Source organism: Festucalex cinctus, chromosome 15 (assembly GCF_051991245.1).
Source record: "Festucalex cinctus isolate MCC-2025b chromosome 15, RoL_Fcin_1.0, whole genome shotgun sequence".
Lineage (NCBI taxonomy): Eukaryota > Metazoa > Chordata > Actinopteri > Syngnathiformes > Syngnathidae > Festucalex > Festucalex cinctus.
The window spans coordinates 7,745,180-7,762,051 of NC_135425.1; the positions used below are offsets into that span (position 1 = coordinate 7,745,180).

General features: G+C 37.5%; 1 protein-coding gene across 2 annotated transcripts in view; it reads right to left on the minus strand.

The window, feature by feature from the left end:
* pam (peptidylglycine alpha-amidating monooxygenase) overlaps positions 1 to 16,872 on the minus strand; it is a 65,642-nt gene that overhangs the window by 2,051 nt on the left and 46,719 nt on the right. For both annotated transcript variants that reach the window (XM_077496763.1, XM_077496762.1), the window contains 9 exons: positions 14,945 to 15,061; positions 14,749 to 14,821; positions 13,324 to 13,534; positions 11,890 to 12,093; positions 10,939 to 11,063; positions 3,836 to 3,932; positions 3,658 to 3,708; positions 581 to 820; positions 270 to 329 (listed from right to left, as the gene is read on the minus strand). In XM_077496763.1, the coding sequence (XP_077352889.1) occupies positions 270 to 329; positions 581 to 820; positions 3,658 to 3,708; positions 3,836 to 3,932; positions 10,939 to 11,063; positions 11,890 to 12,093; positions 13,324 to 13,534; positions 14,749 to 14,821; positions 14,945 to 15,061 (1,178 nt within the window). The remainder of the gene's footprint in view (positions 1 to 269; positions 330 to 580; positions 821 to 3,657; positions 3,709 to 3,835; positions 3,933 to 10,938; positions 11,064 to 11,889; positions 12,094 to 13,323; positions 13,535 to 14,748; positions 14,822 to 14,944; positions 15,062 to 16,872) is intronic.

The following is a 16,872-nucleotide window of genomic DNA, read 5'->3' on the forward strand; positions in this document are numbered from 1 at the left end:
AGAAGAAGAAGAAGAAGAAGAAGAAAAAAGAACGTTTGAACAATTGCACTAGATAAGATTTTTTTTATTTTTTTTTATTTTAAAATCTCTTGCGATGGCAGCAATAAACAAAAATTGTACTCATAAATAATTATACAGTACTCATCACCATGCTCATCTAAAAACATATGCGTATATTTTGAAGTATTGTTATCATATTTCAGTTAATTGTTGTCCCTTTCAAAGTGATTCCTCTATTGACAAGCTGCTACGCATAAGAAATGACTTACCACTGATTTTTCCCAAAATCCCTCCAACCGCACTGGACTCAGTCTTCACTTCATACTGGTCTGTCGAGAGACAAACGTGAAGAGTGAGTGAAAGAAACAACCTAGCAAACCTAGCAGGTTGTGTCCACTAATCGGCAAGTGTAACTCAATGCTAGTGATGAAGTGGTGCCTACATAAGTGAAAAAATCCAATCTATAATTTTTGCTGTCTTGGCCATTAAGAGTTACTTTTCTTGAAAGAAAAAGACAGACCAAACATAATACGAAACTGTTCTTTCGCTAAGATATACACTGTAAAGTAACGTAACTTACTGTTTTTTCTCCAGCAGATGTAGACTCCTATGGCGATGACGAGCAGAAGAGGGATGAGCAAGAGCACAGTGATAACCACTGGTAGGAGACCTTGCCCTTTGTTTGGATTAGGAACTATCTTTTTCTTCTCATTCTCTTGCGGCTTCAGGTGTTGAGCCAAATACGGCTTCTGTTGAACGGCCGCAGTCTTTGACATGTTCTGCTCCGGTGTCACCTTGGTTTGGATAAATGCCTCAATTTCTACACAGATAGAAATCAAATAAGGAAAAAGTGTAATTCATAAACATGAAAAAATGGATTGACTTTATTTTTTTCTGGTTATTTTTCATGTCTGTGGTGCCATCCATCAAAATATCAGAAAGACAACTTCAGTGTATTTATTATTGAAAAAATTGCAACCCTATATGGCCCTATGAGAAAAAGTACCGGTAATTATCCCACTTGTTAAATCACGAGTTAAATGTACTGTAATTAACCAGTTTTTAGAAAGCCAAGTTCAATTTCACTAGCCACACCCATGCCTTATTACTGCCATATTTGTTGTATCGGTAATTCAGTTCTGGCTATTGTCAACAGTAGCCTGCCTTCTTAAACATGCTGTGGTGCAACCTCTCCTGAAGAAACCTGGCCTAGACCAATGTGTGCTGTCAGATTTTAGGCCCATTTCCAAACTGCCTTTTATCCCAAAAATTCTGGAGAAAGTGGTACACACGCAACTAAGCACTTTCTTGGAGGAAAATAACATCTTGGAGGTTTTCCAGTCAGGTTTTAAGAAGATGCATACCACAGAGTCAGCCTTGTTATGAGTTTTTAATGACATCCTCCTGGCAAATGACACTGGAGACTATGTATGTCTCATACTGTTAGACCTGACTGCAGCGTCTGATACAGTGGACCAGTATTCTGTTGGCTCGTTTACAGAACCAGGTGGGCATTGGTGGTAGTGCTCGAGTGGTTTCGACCCTACTTGGCCGACAGAACATTCTGTGCTTGCCTTGGGTGCTCAGAGTCCCGCATCGCCCCACTGTCATATGGTGTTCCGCAAGGATCTGTATTAGGGCCCATTCTGTTCTCATTATAGCTACTGCCCTTGGGCTCCATCCTTAGAAAACGTGGAATTTCTTTTCATTGCTATGCGGATGACAGTCAAATCTATGTCCCGCTTAGTAAAAAGGACACTTTCTCATTGAGGCTTCTTTTGTCCTGTCTGGAAGAAATCAAAGCCTGGATGGCTTTAAATTTTCCCTGAACTTCAATGAGAAGAAAACAGAAGTTATGGTCTTGGGTCCTCTGGCACAATATCTGAAGTCAACAGCCTCAAACCTGGGTGTCAAGATGGACAGTGACTTTAAACTGGACTGGCAAATTGCCGCCGTTGTCAAATCCACCTTTTTTTCACCTTAGACAGCTGGCTAGGGTCAAAAATCTCCTATCTCAGCAACACTTAGAAATGGTAATCCATGCCTTTGTTACACTAGGCTGGATTATTGTAATGCACTTTATTTTGGAATCAGCCAGTCCTCCCTCCAGCGTCTGCAGCTTGTCCGAAATGCTGCTACTCGTCTCCTTACTGGTGCCCGGAAGAGGGAACACATAACCCCTATCCTGGCCTCTCTTCACTGGCTGCCGGTGAAAGTTAGAATCCACTTTAAGATTCTTCTATTTGTTTTCAAACGTCTCAATGGTCTTGCCCCAACTTATCTGGCCGAGCTCTTGCACCCCTACACACCTGCCCGGTGCCTCAGGTCAGCAGACCAGACACAATTGGAGGTACCGAGGACTAAGCGGAGGCTTAGAGGAGGTCGAGCCTTTGCTGTTGCCGGTCCCTCCTTTGGAACGACCTTCCACTAAATATTTTGCAATCCTCCTCTTTATCCTCTTTTCAAACATCTGTATTCTTTGGCTTTTGGCGCACCATGAGACTTGTTTTTGGAGTTTTGTGGTGTGTATAAATTTGATGTTTAGTCTACTTATTTATGCATTTATTTCTTTAGTCACTCACCTACTTCTTAGTAATTTACGGATGTAAAAAACAACAACAAAAAAACGTATACACATTTCAAAATGTTTGTTTTGTTACCTTATTCTTTACTGCACAACCAATATTTATGTTTATGTACAGGACTTTGTATACAGCAATGCCTGTTCTTAAAGCGCTTTATAAATAAAGTTGAGTTGACTCAAGAAATTACTTAAAATCTAACATTTACCAAAAAAAAAATTACAAACAATAATATAAATATTCAATTACAAACATCTGCCCGTTACATAGCACAAATGATGTACCCAATATTGCTTTCATACACACAATGAATGCATATCAGGGTTTGAAGCTAGTGATCGTTTGATCGACCCAGCATACAGTGTTTTATCAAAAATATTGATGTCGATATATTATCTTTTACTGAAAACGAACATTGGCTACAAATATCGGTTATCGGCCTCCTTGATGACAAGCAATCTTTATCAGCCCTGGCAAACCCATCTATAAATCACAATTCTCTAACCAGCCTCTAAGGGCGTCTACTGACTAGGGATGTCCCAATACAACTTTTTCACTTCCGTCCGATGCTGATATCAATTCAATATATCAGAATGAATCATACATACAAATTTTTTATCATTTATTCGAGAAGGCTTCAATCAAGTTATAAGTGAGACTATAATAACCAGCAATAGCAGATAATGAGCCAATGGGTTACATAAATTTTAACTTAAAACCCATGAATATAATAAAATTAAAGAACATAAATCATAGACTGTACAAATTAACCAATAAATCCAATTTAAAAAAAGTGTTTTAAAGTGCTGCTCCTAATGCGTGATAAAGTTGGTTGTATTAGACTCTCTCTTTGTTAGCATTTTATCCGGGTGCTGCTGCATAAAAGTGCTTGAGCGGAGCGCACTGCTTACAATATATCAGAGATTTTAGATGCAGGTGCCATTTTTGTTGGTCTGTCACGCAAAATCACAATACACTTACACGTGTGGTTGTAATGTGAAACGATGTGGAAAACCTCAAGGTGTGTGAATACTTTTACAATTTACAATTGAATATTAAGTATTTTTAAACTTACCTTCAAGTTCTTGAACTTCAATGCCAGCCTTCTTGACTGAACGATGTGCCTCTGGAATATGACACAAAAGCAATAACGATAAACAAAAAAAAGTGAAATCTAAAGAAAGCTTGCAATTAAAAAATAAAAAAGGAGGAAAAAAAGTAAAAGAGTTGTGGTAAAATATAGTAAAACTTACTCTCGGCTGTAAACTTGAAAACAGTCTTGGTGGTTGCATCCCCAACAAAGATGCTCCCGTTTTTCGTTACAGCAATGTCGTGAGGCATTTTAAACTCCTGAAAATAATTTTCAAAATAAAGTCAGACAAAATACATCAAACTAAATGAACGAGAGCCAAAGTCAAATTTTAATTTGCAGAATTTGACTTTAAGTTGCTATATCAATGTGTTGACAAATTGTCATTGCTATTTTTTAACATTTTGAGGTTTTTATATTTGGTTTGGTGGGTTGAGCCCTGCCCTCTTCCTCATTATTCCTCAGTCAAGTGAATTTTAAGTTGCATACAATGGTACCATTGAAACTGAATGCCCCCCGACAAATTTGTACAATGGAGTTTCACCAAATTTTGGTGAAATACAGAGGCGCAACTACCTACTTTCTGGGGTATGCAGACACAACAGGTGCCCCCCACCCCAAAAAAAAAAAATCATGTTTATATTTTGCCTATAAATATTTTATTACCCCTTGGAATAGAACACTTCTATTACAAACTTTAATTTAACGTTTCATTTTACAGCAGGTGATCGGCTTAATCAAAAACACATAAATACGTACAATAACATGCACATCAGCAACACCTTGTGCCAAATACATTCTCTGTAGTGGAAATGCAAAATTGAGATCTGAATAACGGTTTGTACATGTAACAAAGTTAACACTATATTGTCACTTAGGGATGTAACTATAAGCGCAATAAAACTGCCACAATATCGTCGTCCTGTTCACGATATTTAAATGCAACACATCTGTTCAAAAAGTCAGGTTGATTTCCATTCGTGCAGTTCTAGCACCCTCTGGTGGCTAATTGTTTTAGTGCAATTTAATTTTCATGAGGGATGTTTTGGCCCTTCTATGTTTAAAATCTATGCTAATTGTCAGATAAAGGGGAACGTAATACGCCCGTGAAGTAAGCCATTATGTGGAAGAACTCAATGTGTGCGTGCATTAACAACATAACATAATAATAATAGCATAATAATAATAAAACATAACAATAATAATAACATAACATTGATGTAATGTACAAAAGCACAATGTTGCAAGCTCATTCTTTTTACAATATTGTGACTTTTTTTTAAATATTGCCAACCTCCCCACAATATCGTGATAAATATCGTATTGTGAGCTTCATATCGTGATAATATCGTATCGTGATGTTTGGATATCGTAACATCCCTAATTGTCACGTGTTGTGCCTTAGCACTCGCCCATTTGTCAAGAATGTCATCAAATGAAATTGACCGTGCCACACTGTTTTAAATGGAGATTATTGCCAACTGTGTCAAACAATCATTGTTCATACTTGAATGGTAATATGTTTTTATAAGCTTAAGCTTATTGAAGGATCTCTCCGCAGATGTAACTGTCAAAGGCGTGGTCAGCAATACTGTAAGGCAGGGGTGGCGAGATCCAGTCCGCGAGGGCCGCAGTCCTGCTGGTTTTGGATATTTCCCTTCTTCAACACAGCTGATTCATGATCAGCTCATCAGCAAGCTCTGCAGAAACCTGATAACGAGCCTGTTAATTGGAATCAGCTGCACTTCGAGTAGGGAAATCTGCAAAACCTGCAGGACACCAGCCCTCGAGGACCGCAGTTTGCCACCCCTGCTGTAAGGCCTACTGTCAAATTTGTATTTGTAAATATTTCTTGAATGATGTCTCTTGAAACATCACACGTAGTCAAGGCATATTGAGTTATTGATTCCTCCTTTCTAAGACACAGCCTGAAGATTGGAAAACCGGTCAGACAACTCTTGCAGGATTGCATATCGATAATGACAGCATTTTTTCCCCCTCAGTGGCACATTTCTTTCTGCAAGGAAGAGTATGCAATCAATCACTTGCGTCAACACATTTCTCCAGTGTGGTTTTTTAGGAGCTATAGCGCTCTGTAAATTCTCTGTCAATTGTTTTACCTTCATGTAAGCGAGTTTCCAATTCTTTCCACATCGGATAAGCATTTATGTGATAACCACTGGTTTCATGGTGCTTAAGTGTTTTTCAAAGATACTGCCAGTTGTTATAACACGCAACAAGGCGTGTGTCAGAACTGGCTTCACCAAAAAGCTCACAAGCAAAACAATAGACTGTGTTAGTACTTCTGGAGGACAGTAACCAATCCCGTTTCACTTTTTCTCCATTGGACAGTACACAAAAACAATGCTTTGGAAAACACCTAATACTCTTATCTGATCTTGATCTGTTAGACATACTGCCCTGTACACACTCCAGTTGCAAGACAACAGGAACTTCTCATTTTACTATAGCTTTTTAGCCAACTTGATTATTTACAAGCCACCTGTGGCTCTTGATGCGCTGACACCATTTTAACCATTTTCATGCCTGCATAATCTTTCTCTTATAAAGTGCAGCTCCCCCATCCAGCCTGCTGCTGCGATTGAACCTTGATTACTCATCATAAACGTGTAATTTTACTTAACTGGCACTCATCTTATGTGTATGGAGTTAAATTGGGGCCAAAAGTTTTGTACTTGAAAAAATAAAACTTGAAACTGAAAATTGTTGTGTTGATCTTGAATTTCACAAAATATAAAAAGGTATTCAAAATAAAAATAAGCATGTGAAAAGTTTTTTCGGGTCAAAATTCATTTTGATTCACTTCGGTCCTGCCTTTGAATAAATTATTTATTTTCATTTTTTGCTTCCATATATATTTTGACATTTGAGGTCTTATTTTTTTCAGTTGCATGTTTTTTTCTTTTCAGATTCAGATCTTATTTTTTTGGGTTTCAACACATTTTTTCAGTTTCAAAACTTTTTTTTTTTAGTTTCAAATCGTTTTTCACTTTCAGATCTTTTTTTTTCAGTTTCAAGTCTCTTTTTTTCAGTTTCAGACTTTTGGCCCGAATGTTACCTGGGGGCGTGGTGACAACTGAGCGGGGCGTGGAATCATGAGTGACAGCTGCACAAAAGCGCTTTGGAAACACCCCCCAGTGACAGTGCCTTCAGGGAACGTAGGAATTAAGAGAACTCTTAACTCAACATATATACCTCATATTCGTGTGATTGGCAGCATATGAATTAATGCCAGTGACAAAATTCCACTTCAAAGTCTGTTTTAGACAGTTCTGAGCACCAATTACGGTCTAGCAGCAAGAGGTTGTGCCAGGTTTGCCGTACAACAGCGACGTTTAAGCGTCTAATATGTCCGATGTCGATGTCGGCATTGTGAACGCATCGTATTCTCCCGCTGGCGTCCGGCCGGTTGCCGTCAGGACAACCGAATGCACGGGTGAGACATGCTAAATAGGTGTTGCAAAATCATAACAAACAGTAAGGGGCTGTTTTTGTGACAACATTTTTTGGCGTGACGCATTATAAATGGGGGACTTTGTCAAAGCTGAGCTAACGTTAGCATGAAGTATCGGCCACAAGCAAGCACTGCGTTGTAAACTACTGGAGGTAAAGCTAGCCACCTTTTGTTTTTACGCGGTCAACTCCGCCGCACTTCATTTTTTTCTGTTCGCCCTTTTGTAGGATTTACGTTAGTGTGCTCGAAGAGACGCTTTCACGGAGAACGACGTCCGCTTTTCAAAATGAAGGATCGGTTTTCAAAAATAAAATTCAATTCAAACGCAGTTTAAAAGATGTTTGTTTTTATTATTATTATTGTCAGTTTAAAATATGTTTCACTATAACACAGTACCAATTCACATTTCACTGGGAATGCACTCTTCTGGGGTGATATTGAGCAATAACATTGATATGTACAATATTAAGTTAATTTAAAATGAAGGAAAGGTTGAAATGGAGAAAAAAGAGGTGTGTGTCATTGAGCAGACATTTCACTATGAGCCAGTACTAATTTGGGGCCAATAGGTCACATGACCTAGAAGCTATTAAGCAAAAATGCTAATATTTATAGAAAGATGTGCATCATCTATCAGACATGCCACTATGATGCAGCATTGTTTTGGGGTGTCAATAGGTCACACGATCTGGTCCGCAAGGTGTCCGGTCTCTCCCTCAAGAGCTTGGCTATCAGGGAGGGACTCAGAGATGAGCCGCTGCTCCCCCGCATCGAGAGGAGATGTTTGAGGTGTCTCAGCCATCTGTCTCCGATGCCAACTGGACGCCTCCCTGGAGAGGTGTTCCGGGCATGTCCCAACGGCGGGAGGCCACGGGGATGACTCAGGACACACACTATATCTCTCAGCTGGCCTGGGAACACCTTGGGATCCCGCCTGAGAAGCTTGATAAAGTGGCTGAGGAGAGAGAAGTCTGGGCTTCACTGTTAAAGCTGGTGCGATAAGTGATGGATGGATAGGTTTTTGGGAAATGTTCACACTCACTATTAACTCGAGCAAACTGTTTTGAGTGCACTATTAAGAGATGTAGTAACGAATACTGCAAATAGCTTCCAGGTAGGGCTGGACGATTATGTAAAAATTTATACCTATGATTACTATGATAAAGATCGAAATCTCGATTATTAAAATGATTATTCAATCATTTTATTGCATTGATAAATAACACACCTCTTATTTTTTTCATTTTAGACCTCCACTTATTTATTTATTTATTTATTTTAATGTAAATATTAGCTTTTGAGCTCAATAGAGCTCCAGACCATGTGACCTATTAACACCCCAAAACAATGCTGCATCATAGTGGCATGTCTGATAGATGATGCACACCTTTCTATAAATATTAGGATTTTTGCTTAATAGCTTCTAGGTCATGTGACCTATTGGCCCCAAATTAGTACTGGCTCATAGTGAAATGTCTGCTCAATGACACACACACACCTCTTTTTTTTCTCCATTTCAACCTTTCCTTCATTTTAAATTAACTTAATATTGTACATATCAATGTTATTGCTCAATATCACCCCAGAAGAGTGCATTCCCAGTGAAATGTGAATTGGTACTGTGTTATAGTGAAACATATTTTAAACTGACAATAATAATAATAAAAACAAACATCTTTTAAACTGCGTTTGAATTGAATTTTATTTTTGAAAACCGATCATTTTGAAAAGCGGACATCGTTCTCCGTGAAAGCGTCTCTTCGAGCACACTAACGTAAATCCTACAAAAGGGCGAACAGAAAAAAATGAAGTGCGGCGGAGTTGACCACGTAAAAACAAAAGGTGGCTAGCTTTACCTCAGTAGTTTACAACACAGTGCTTGCTTGTGGCCGATACTTCATGCTAACGTTAGCTCAGCTTTGACAAAGTCCCCCATTTATAATGCGTCACGCCAAAAAATGTTGTCACAAAAACAGCCCCTTACTGTTTGTTATGATTTTGCAACACCTATTTAGCATGTCTCCCGCTGGCGTCCGGCCGGTTGTCCTGACGGCAACCGGCCGGACGCCAGCGGGAGAATACGATGCGTTCACAATGCCGACATCGACATCGGACATATTAGACGCTTAAACGTCGCTGTTGTACGGCAAACCTGGCACAACCTCTTGCTGCTAGACCGTAATTGGTGCTCAGAACTGTCTAAAACAGACTTTGAAGTGGAATTTTGTCACTGGCATTAATTCATATGCTGCCAATCACACGAATATGAGGTATATATGTTGAGTTAAGAGTTCTCTTAATTCCTACGTTCCCTGAAGGCACTGTCACTGGGGGGTGTTTCCAAAGCGCTTTTGTGCAGCTGTCACTCATGATTCCACGCCCCGCTCAGTTGTCACCACGCCCCCAGGTAACATTCGGGCCAAAAGTCTGAAACTGAAAAAAAGAGACTTGAAACTGAAAAAAAAAAGATCTGAAAGTGAAAAACGATTTGAAACTGAAAAAAAAAAGTTTTGAAACTGAAAAAATGTGTTGAAACCCAAAAAAATAAGATCTGAATCGGAAAAGAAAAAAACATGCAACTGAAAAAAATAAGACCTCAAATGTCAAAATATATATGGAAGCAAAAAATGAAAATAAATAATTTATTCAAAGGCAGGACCGAAGTGAATCAAAATGAATTTTGACCCGAAAAAACTTTTCACATGCTTATTTTTATTTTGAATACCTTTTTATATTTTGTGAAATTCAAGATCAACACAACAATTTTCAGTTTCAAGTTTAATTTTTTCAAGTACAAAACTTTTGGCCCCAATTTAACTCCATACAAGTGCCACCTAATAATCTTTTATGTATTGTTTTTAACTCTGTGCAGAATTGCACACACTGGTGACTAGCCGGTCAATTATGGATGTATGTTTGACTACACAGTATAACTTTTGCTTGAATGACCATCTTCAAGCACGAAGAACATCAAGTGGTATCATGGCTGGATGACATTGACTATTGATATTCATTATAGGGATAGACCGATATTAAGCATTTTGACGAATATCGGCATCAGCCATTTTGAAGAATCATATGGCCAATAATCGATCCATTAATATATATATATATATATATATATATATATATATATATATATAAAAAGTCTTAACTTCAGGGAACTAATTTAAATTAATTTTTTGGGAGGGGGGGATTTTCCAGAGATGCTGCTGAGCCTAGAAACTCTCTGCACCTTCTGTTTTTGTTTGAAATTAAAATGAAAACTAAGAGAAGTAAAAATAAATAAATAAATAATACGTCAGATATTCTGAAATTTTGGAATACTTTATTTCGTGTCAAAAACAATTGTTTATTTCACTTTTGAAAACATGCTACTACCCCTGGGAGAGCCTGGAACTTGTTAGATTTTAAAAACAAAGATGTCTATTGACTAAGATTTTAAATAAATAAATAAATAAATACAAATATTTTACAAACCCTAAAAGTTGCTCAATAAACACATGCTTTAAAATACCCCCTCCAAAAAATTAAGATTTGGAGTTTGTATTTTTCCGGATTTTGATGCCAATAGTTTCCCTTTTTAGTGAAAATGAATATCAGCTCCAAATATCGGTTATTGGCGTCCTTGACTACTAATAATCGGCATCAGTACCGGCGCTGGAAAAACCATATTGGTCTATCTCTAATTCATTATTACATTTATTAAAAAGGCACTGAATTTGGTATCTTAACTGTAATAACAAATCCAACAATACATAACATTTGTGTGAGTATAAAAGTTTGTTTACCCTTTTCTTTGGGCTGAACGTATCCACAATGTCCTTGGTTGCATAATTTATTGCAAAGCCAATTGGAGGAGGGGAGTTTCCATACATAGATTTTCCATTGACTGCAAAGATTATGCCATCTTCACCTGCAAACAAGCACATAATAATCTCTGAAAAACCCACAGTATAGTGAGCTCAAACAAGATTAAGTCCGTAATAAATGAAATTTGGACTAGTGAGCCGTGAAGTGTAATGCTCTCTTCTATTTGTTCATATAAGCAAAAGGAGTGGGAAAAAATGACTTTGCCCCATGTGTGTCCTACATTAACTAAGTAAACAAATCTAATGTGTCTACGCTCACGTTTGTACAGGGTGTTCCAAAATGTTTGACCCCATTTCGTAGGCCAATAATTTTGACAATTTTCTTTGGAATGACCTCAAATTTTCATAGCTTGTGTAGAAACGTTTCAAGTTTTTTTTGTGCAACATCGAGCTTATACAAAACACAGGAAAGGAAGTTCTGAACATCCTAAAAAGCAATTCGGCTGTGAGTGCAAAATATAACCTGGCACTTGGTGTTGAACATTTATGAAAATCTGTCATAGAACCAACAAATATTTGTACCTTTCTTTGTAAATTTAACCAATAAAACTTATGACCTTCAACATAAAGTGTATTTAGTTTCATTAAGATCCATCAAGTAGTTTCTGAGATATGGGCATTGAGAATGGGGTCAACCATTTTGGAACACCCTGTATTTGGAATTTGGCTATGAAGACTAGATTTAGATTAGAGTATCCGGCATGAAAACCAGTGAACCAACTATGGTTGAAAAACAAGAAATTGTGAAGCTGATAGAATGTAAAAATCTACAAAACAAAACAACCATTTGGAATAACCTGATCCTGAAGAGTCAATGCAGAAAGACAAGTATAAGAAAGCTCAGCTCTCTGGAAAGCCTCGTGAACTCACCTCCAACCGGACTGAAGGTGATGGCGTAGACGCTTTCGCCAAACTCTTCTTTTTTTATTTCCTTAACGAACTCTCCAGTTTGAGCTATAAAGCACTGGATGCGCCCATTCTCCCGGTCAGCTACACACACTTCCTTTCTCTCAGGCAGAAATGCAAGGCTATGTGGGATCCGGAATGGAACACGCCTTCTGCGGTCTGATGAGCCTAGATGACATGACAGGATTTTCCAATAATTATCATCACATCAGTTCACTTTATCCAGCTCCAATTCACAACCAAGGTATTGTACATTAGGAGCAGGTCTAGCACCACACCCCTTCATGGAATAAATAAATAAATAATATTGAACCCCAAATGAATTAGCAATATGGCAACATAGGCAAGGAAAAACTCCCATAAGGAGGAAAACAACGTGAGTCACTATCTTCTGTCACATACTGACATAATGCCCATTGGTTTTCTTTAATGTAATAAGGGGCGTGTTCCTTATGTAAAGTGCTTTGGTAAAATTTAAGTTAGATAAATGATACTGACATGATCAGGTCAAGTCACTATTGATTGAGCTTCTATAGCAGGGGTGTCCAAACTTTTTCATTTGAGGGCCACATACAGAAAATCAGAAGGACGCAAGGGCCACATAATGTTATGAAGAGAAATTGTGTTTAGTCCTAAAAATTGTGCAAATAATTTATTTGTGCTTTTGCATATTTAGAAAATGCTACAGTATATAAACCAACTTATTTGTAATATGGCAGTAGAGTTATTATAGTTTTGGAATTTTTCATTTTAGTTATTTTCAGGGTGGTTCTGTTAGTTTTTATTAGTGTAGCTCTTTAAAAAATGCTTAGTTTTAGTTTAGTTTGTTAGTTTCAGTATTAGTATTAGTTTTTTTTAATGTGTATTACTTGTGCGCAATACTATATTTAAAAAACAGCAAGGGAGCAACGTCCTCTGAAGGTGATTTTCTATTGGCTGCTGCTAGATGACGTCACTTCTGTGTGACATCCTTTCAAACGTCATTATTCCGGTTTATATCAAAATAAATCTACTAAAAATCACATTTAAAATCATCCCCAAAGGCTCATGCATTAAATTAATTACTAAAGACTAAAACGAAGGACATGTTTGCTATAATTATAGTTAGTTTTAGTTAGTTTTGTAAACATAAAATTAGTTAGTTTTCGTTTTTTATAAAGCATTTTCGTTTTTATTTTACTTCGGTAACAATATTGTTTTTTGAATTTTAGTTTTTTCATTAGTTTTAGTTAACTAAAATAACCTTTAATGGCACCCGTTTTGCGATACCCTCCCTTCTTACTTTGATAGGTGGTTAGTACAATGCTTTCTTCCAAATTAAATCCACACCGTTTTTGCTTTTATGGATCCTTGAAGTAACAATTTTTTTCTGTGATAGTGTAATGTTCATGTTCTTACCAGCTCCCCACTCAGAAATGTATTTGCCATCAGCAGAGAATTGCAGTATCCTTGCATTGCAGTAGCCGTCAGACACGAAAATGTTCCCAGTTTCAAAATCTACTGCAACGTCAGTGGGCTGACAAAAATGGTTATGGTCACTTCCTGGAGTAAAAGCTTCTCCCAGAGACAACAAGGTTCTGTCACCGCCATCACTGCTCACTTTTAAAACCTGAGTGTAAAGAACGTAAGTGAGAACATTTTATCAATTTTTTTTATTCAACTTCAAAAATAACATAAAACAGTAAAACAATGCTGAATCTCAAGCTAAGTCAAAAGCCACACAAAAATAAATAAATAAAATAAAAGGTATTTTAAGTTTTTTTTAAAATGCACAGGGAGGGTGCTTGTGTAACATTTAGCGGAGGTCATTCCAAAGTGGGGGAACGACAACGGAACTTTTTCTACACACACAAAAGGCCATTTTCTTCCAATATTTATTACAAATCTGTATCGTGACTTAAAAATAATAAAAATAAAAAAATTTAAAAAAGGAGGGGATTAATGTTTGTACTATGTTACCAGTTCAGTCACTTTTTTTTTTTAATTAAAAAAAGAAGATTATCAGTCTTCTTTCATGAAGGACTACAGAAATCAGTGAACAATTACTGTTGATATGCTGAAATCAGACGAGGGGCGTGTTGAAGACTGGGTCGGGCGAATTTGTTGGCTGCATGACGTCACTCCCACGGCAACTTGAGAGCACGCATGGATTTTTTTTTTCCCCCACTCACTCACACAAGCTTACATGTGTGAGTGAGTGAGTGAGTGAGTGAGTAAGCACAAACCATCTTACTAGCTAGAAATGCACAAAGCGCCTCTCGCTGTTCAACATTCAATTAGGAAACGGTGAATAAATCTGCAAGATCAGAATTAATTGCAGCGTCCGTTCGTCCATGTTAGGTTCGTTTGCTTGCCAGCTCGTCAGCACATGGCTTCCTGCTTTCGTCACAGATGCATGTCCCACCCCAAACACAATGTAGGTCTGTGATTGGTCCGAATAGTCAGTGGTTCGATTTGGTGGGAATCAACGGGCTCGGTACAAGATGTGTTCTCGGGAGTTTGTGAACTCACAAATACTGCGAGAATTTTTAGGTTAGCCTGCAAAAGGGTTGACAAATGTTTTCTTTTGGCCCCTTTACAGTAATGTGCTAGGGTAATTTTCTAATCTTTTTTTTTTTTTTTTGCCAGACTGAATTACTATAGATTCTTAGATTAGTAGTGTTTGCAAAGATAGTAATTTATATAAAACATACATTAGATCACATAATGAAAGCGCTTACAGGAAAACTAAGTTTAAGTGAAAAGCAGTTCATAAAGTACAAACATCTAAAATTATCACAAGCTGGTTAATAAAAAGGTTAAGTAACAGTAAATTGCTCTTACCTGATGAAGAGCCACATCAGTTACCCAGTAGTTATTGTCCTTGGCCATTGTTATTCCATGAGGTAAATAAAATCTGCAACATTGGGAAAAACATTTGACCTTTAAAAAGTGATGACACAATCCAATTAAGGAGGGGTTTTTTTTTTCCTTAATCACAATTTTGCTAAATATTGCTTTACGTCATGGTATGACTTACAAATTTCTTCCAGAAGCTTTGAGGATGTTGCCGTTGTCTGCTTTAACAACCAAAATAGTGGACTGTTGAATGGGGCCGAGGAACCTCTGCTGATACATAGCCTGGCTGTTAAAAGAACTGAAAAATGAAAGCATCAGTTTCAAAGATTCCTCTACAATACAGTATTTGATTCCAATATATCAAAAGCTCTGACAAAATTTGGGCACGAAACATCTATTGTTCAATCATCACCAAAACCCCCCAATATTGACTAGTAAAGCAGAATTGTATTTTGAGTTCCCTTCCTTGATGCTTATCTTTCCTTTGACACCCACATCAGTCATTTGAAGTTTCCTTCCTTCACCTCAAGTGGGAGTGGGAGGCTTCAGTTTTAATGGATTTTTTTCGTAGTCGTTATTCATTTCAACTGTTTGGGTTTTGTGTTGTTTCCTTCTTTTCCTTGTGCCTTCCTTTGTCTCGTTAAACGCGATCTTGTCCACCTGTGCTTGTCAACTCTTCCTATCGTGTCAGCTTGTCACCTAGTTTCTTACTAATGCTGCATTCGAGGATGGTCGGAAATCGGAAATATCCGAGTTCAAACTTCCCAGTTCCGACCTCAAAGCGTTCGAGGTGAAAGTAAACAACCAAAATGGTGGATAGTGATGAATTGGTTTTTATTTTGTTCCTCAAAACTCAATTTGACCTCCAGAAAACTTACCATTTTGCAATTTTGTTTCATTTATTGTTTTAATCTTAATTCCTAAGCATTCCATACAGTTAAGTAGTTTACCGTATAATTTCATGCAGGGATATAGCGGCAATACTGTGACGTACGTTGCGTTACGTGAAGTTAGGTAGAATATTATATATATCTAGTTTTATACTCGAGTAAATTGTGTTTTGCCATTCAGAGTGACGTCACATTGTAGTCCGCTGGTGAAGTCGAGTTGGGGTCCTTTTTTTCTTCTGACTTCGCAAGTGGAATTTCCGAGTTCCCGTACACACTTCCTGGTTTGAACTCTGAATAATCCGACTTCCGACCATCCTCGAATGCAGCATTAGCTCATCATTTTTGATTATGGACTAATTGTTTTGGTGTTTGGCTGCCAGGTCCATGTTCACGTCCCCATTTTTTTTTTTTTAAATTAAATAAATTTCATTGGATTTTATTCCCGCCTTGCTTCCCTACATTTTGGGTCCATGCACCTTCCCTCAACACACTCGGCAAACACTAGCCAAGTTTTGATGAGTCAGCCTAGCTGTTTCTCCTGTCTGTAAATAAAGCAGCAACTCTAAACGTAGGCATATTTGAAGTATTAATCGTGTCATGGTTGAAAATTAAGGAAAACATCAAATTGAGTCAATGTTGTTCCAATATTAATAATAAACTAGACTAAGTGCAATTTCTGAAGAAATTGCATGGGAATGCTGAAAGCTGAATGCTAATAGCTGAATGCTAAGCTGTGATTTGATCCTGCAACCTCCTGGTTACTGTACAATGCACTTTTCCCACTGGAAAGTGGGACTTAGAAAAAAATAAGTGTCAGTCCCATTGAAAATGAATGGGGAAAAGTTGATCTGTAACAAATTGTGCGAGTACTGTAAATAATGTGGAGTTAGACGATATATTCCCTGAAAGGCGTGAATTTTCTCAGCAAGTTGACATTTGAACGGTGTAAATCGGAAGTATTATGTGGGAGTAGTTTGACATAAAAAAAAGTGAAGAGAATAAAATGCGATAAGTAAGATGAAAGAATCTCAATAACATATGTGGGAATGCTCAATAATGTGTAGATTTTGTAAGGATTTCAAGGTTGGAACAATATTAATTAGGGTGCCAAAGTGATGTCAAATCAACATCGGGTGTCAACGTTGATTCAACATCTTTTCAATGTCGATCTACTCCTTGTAGGAGCCTGTAGAAAACCCCAGCACATTCAAAACTGCTG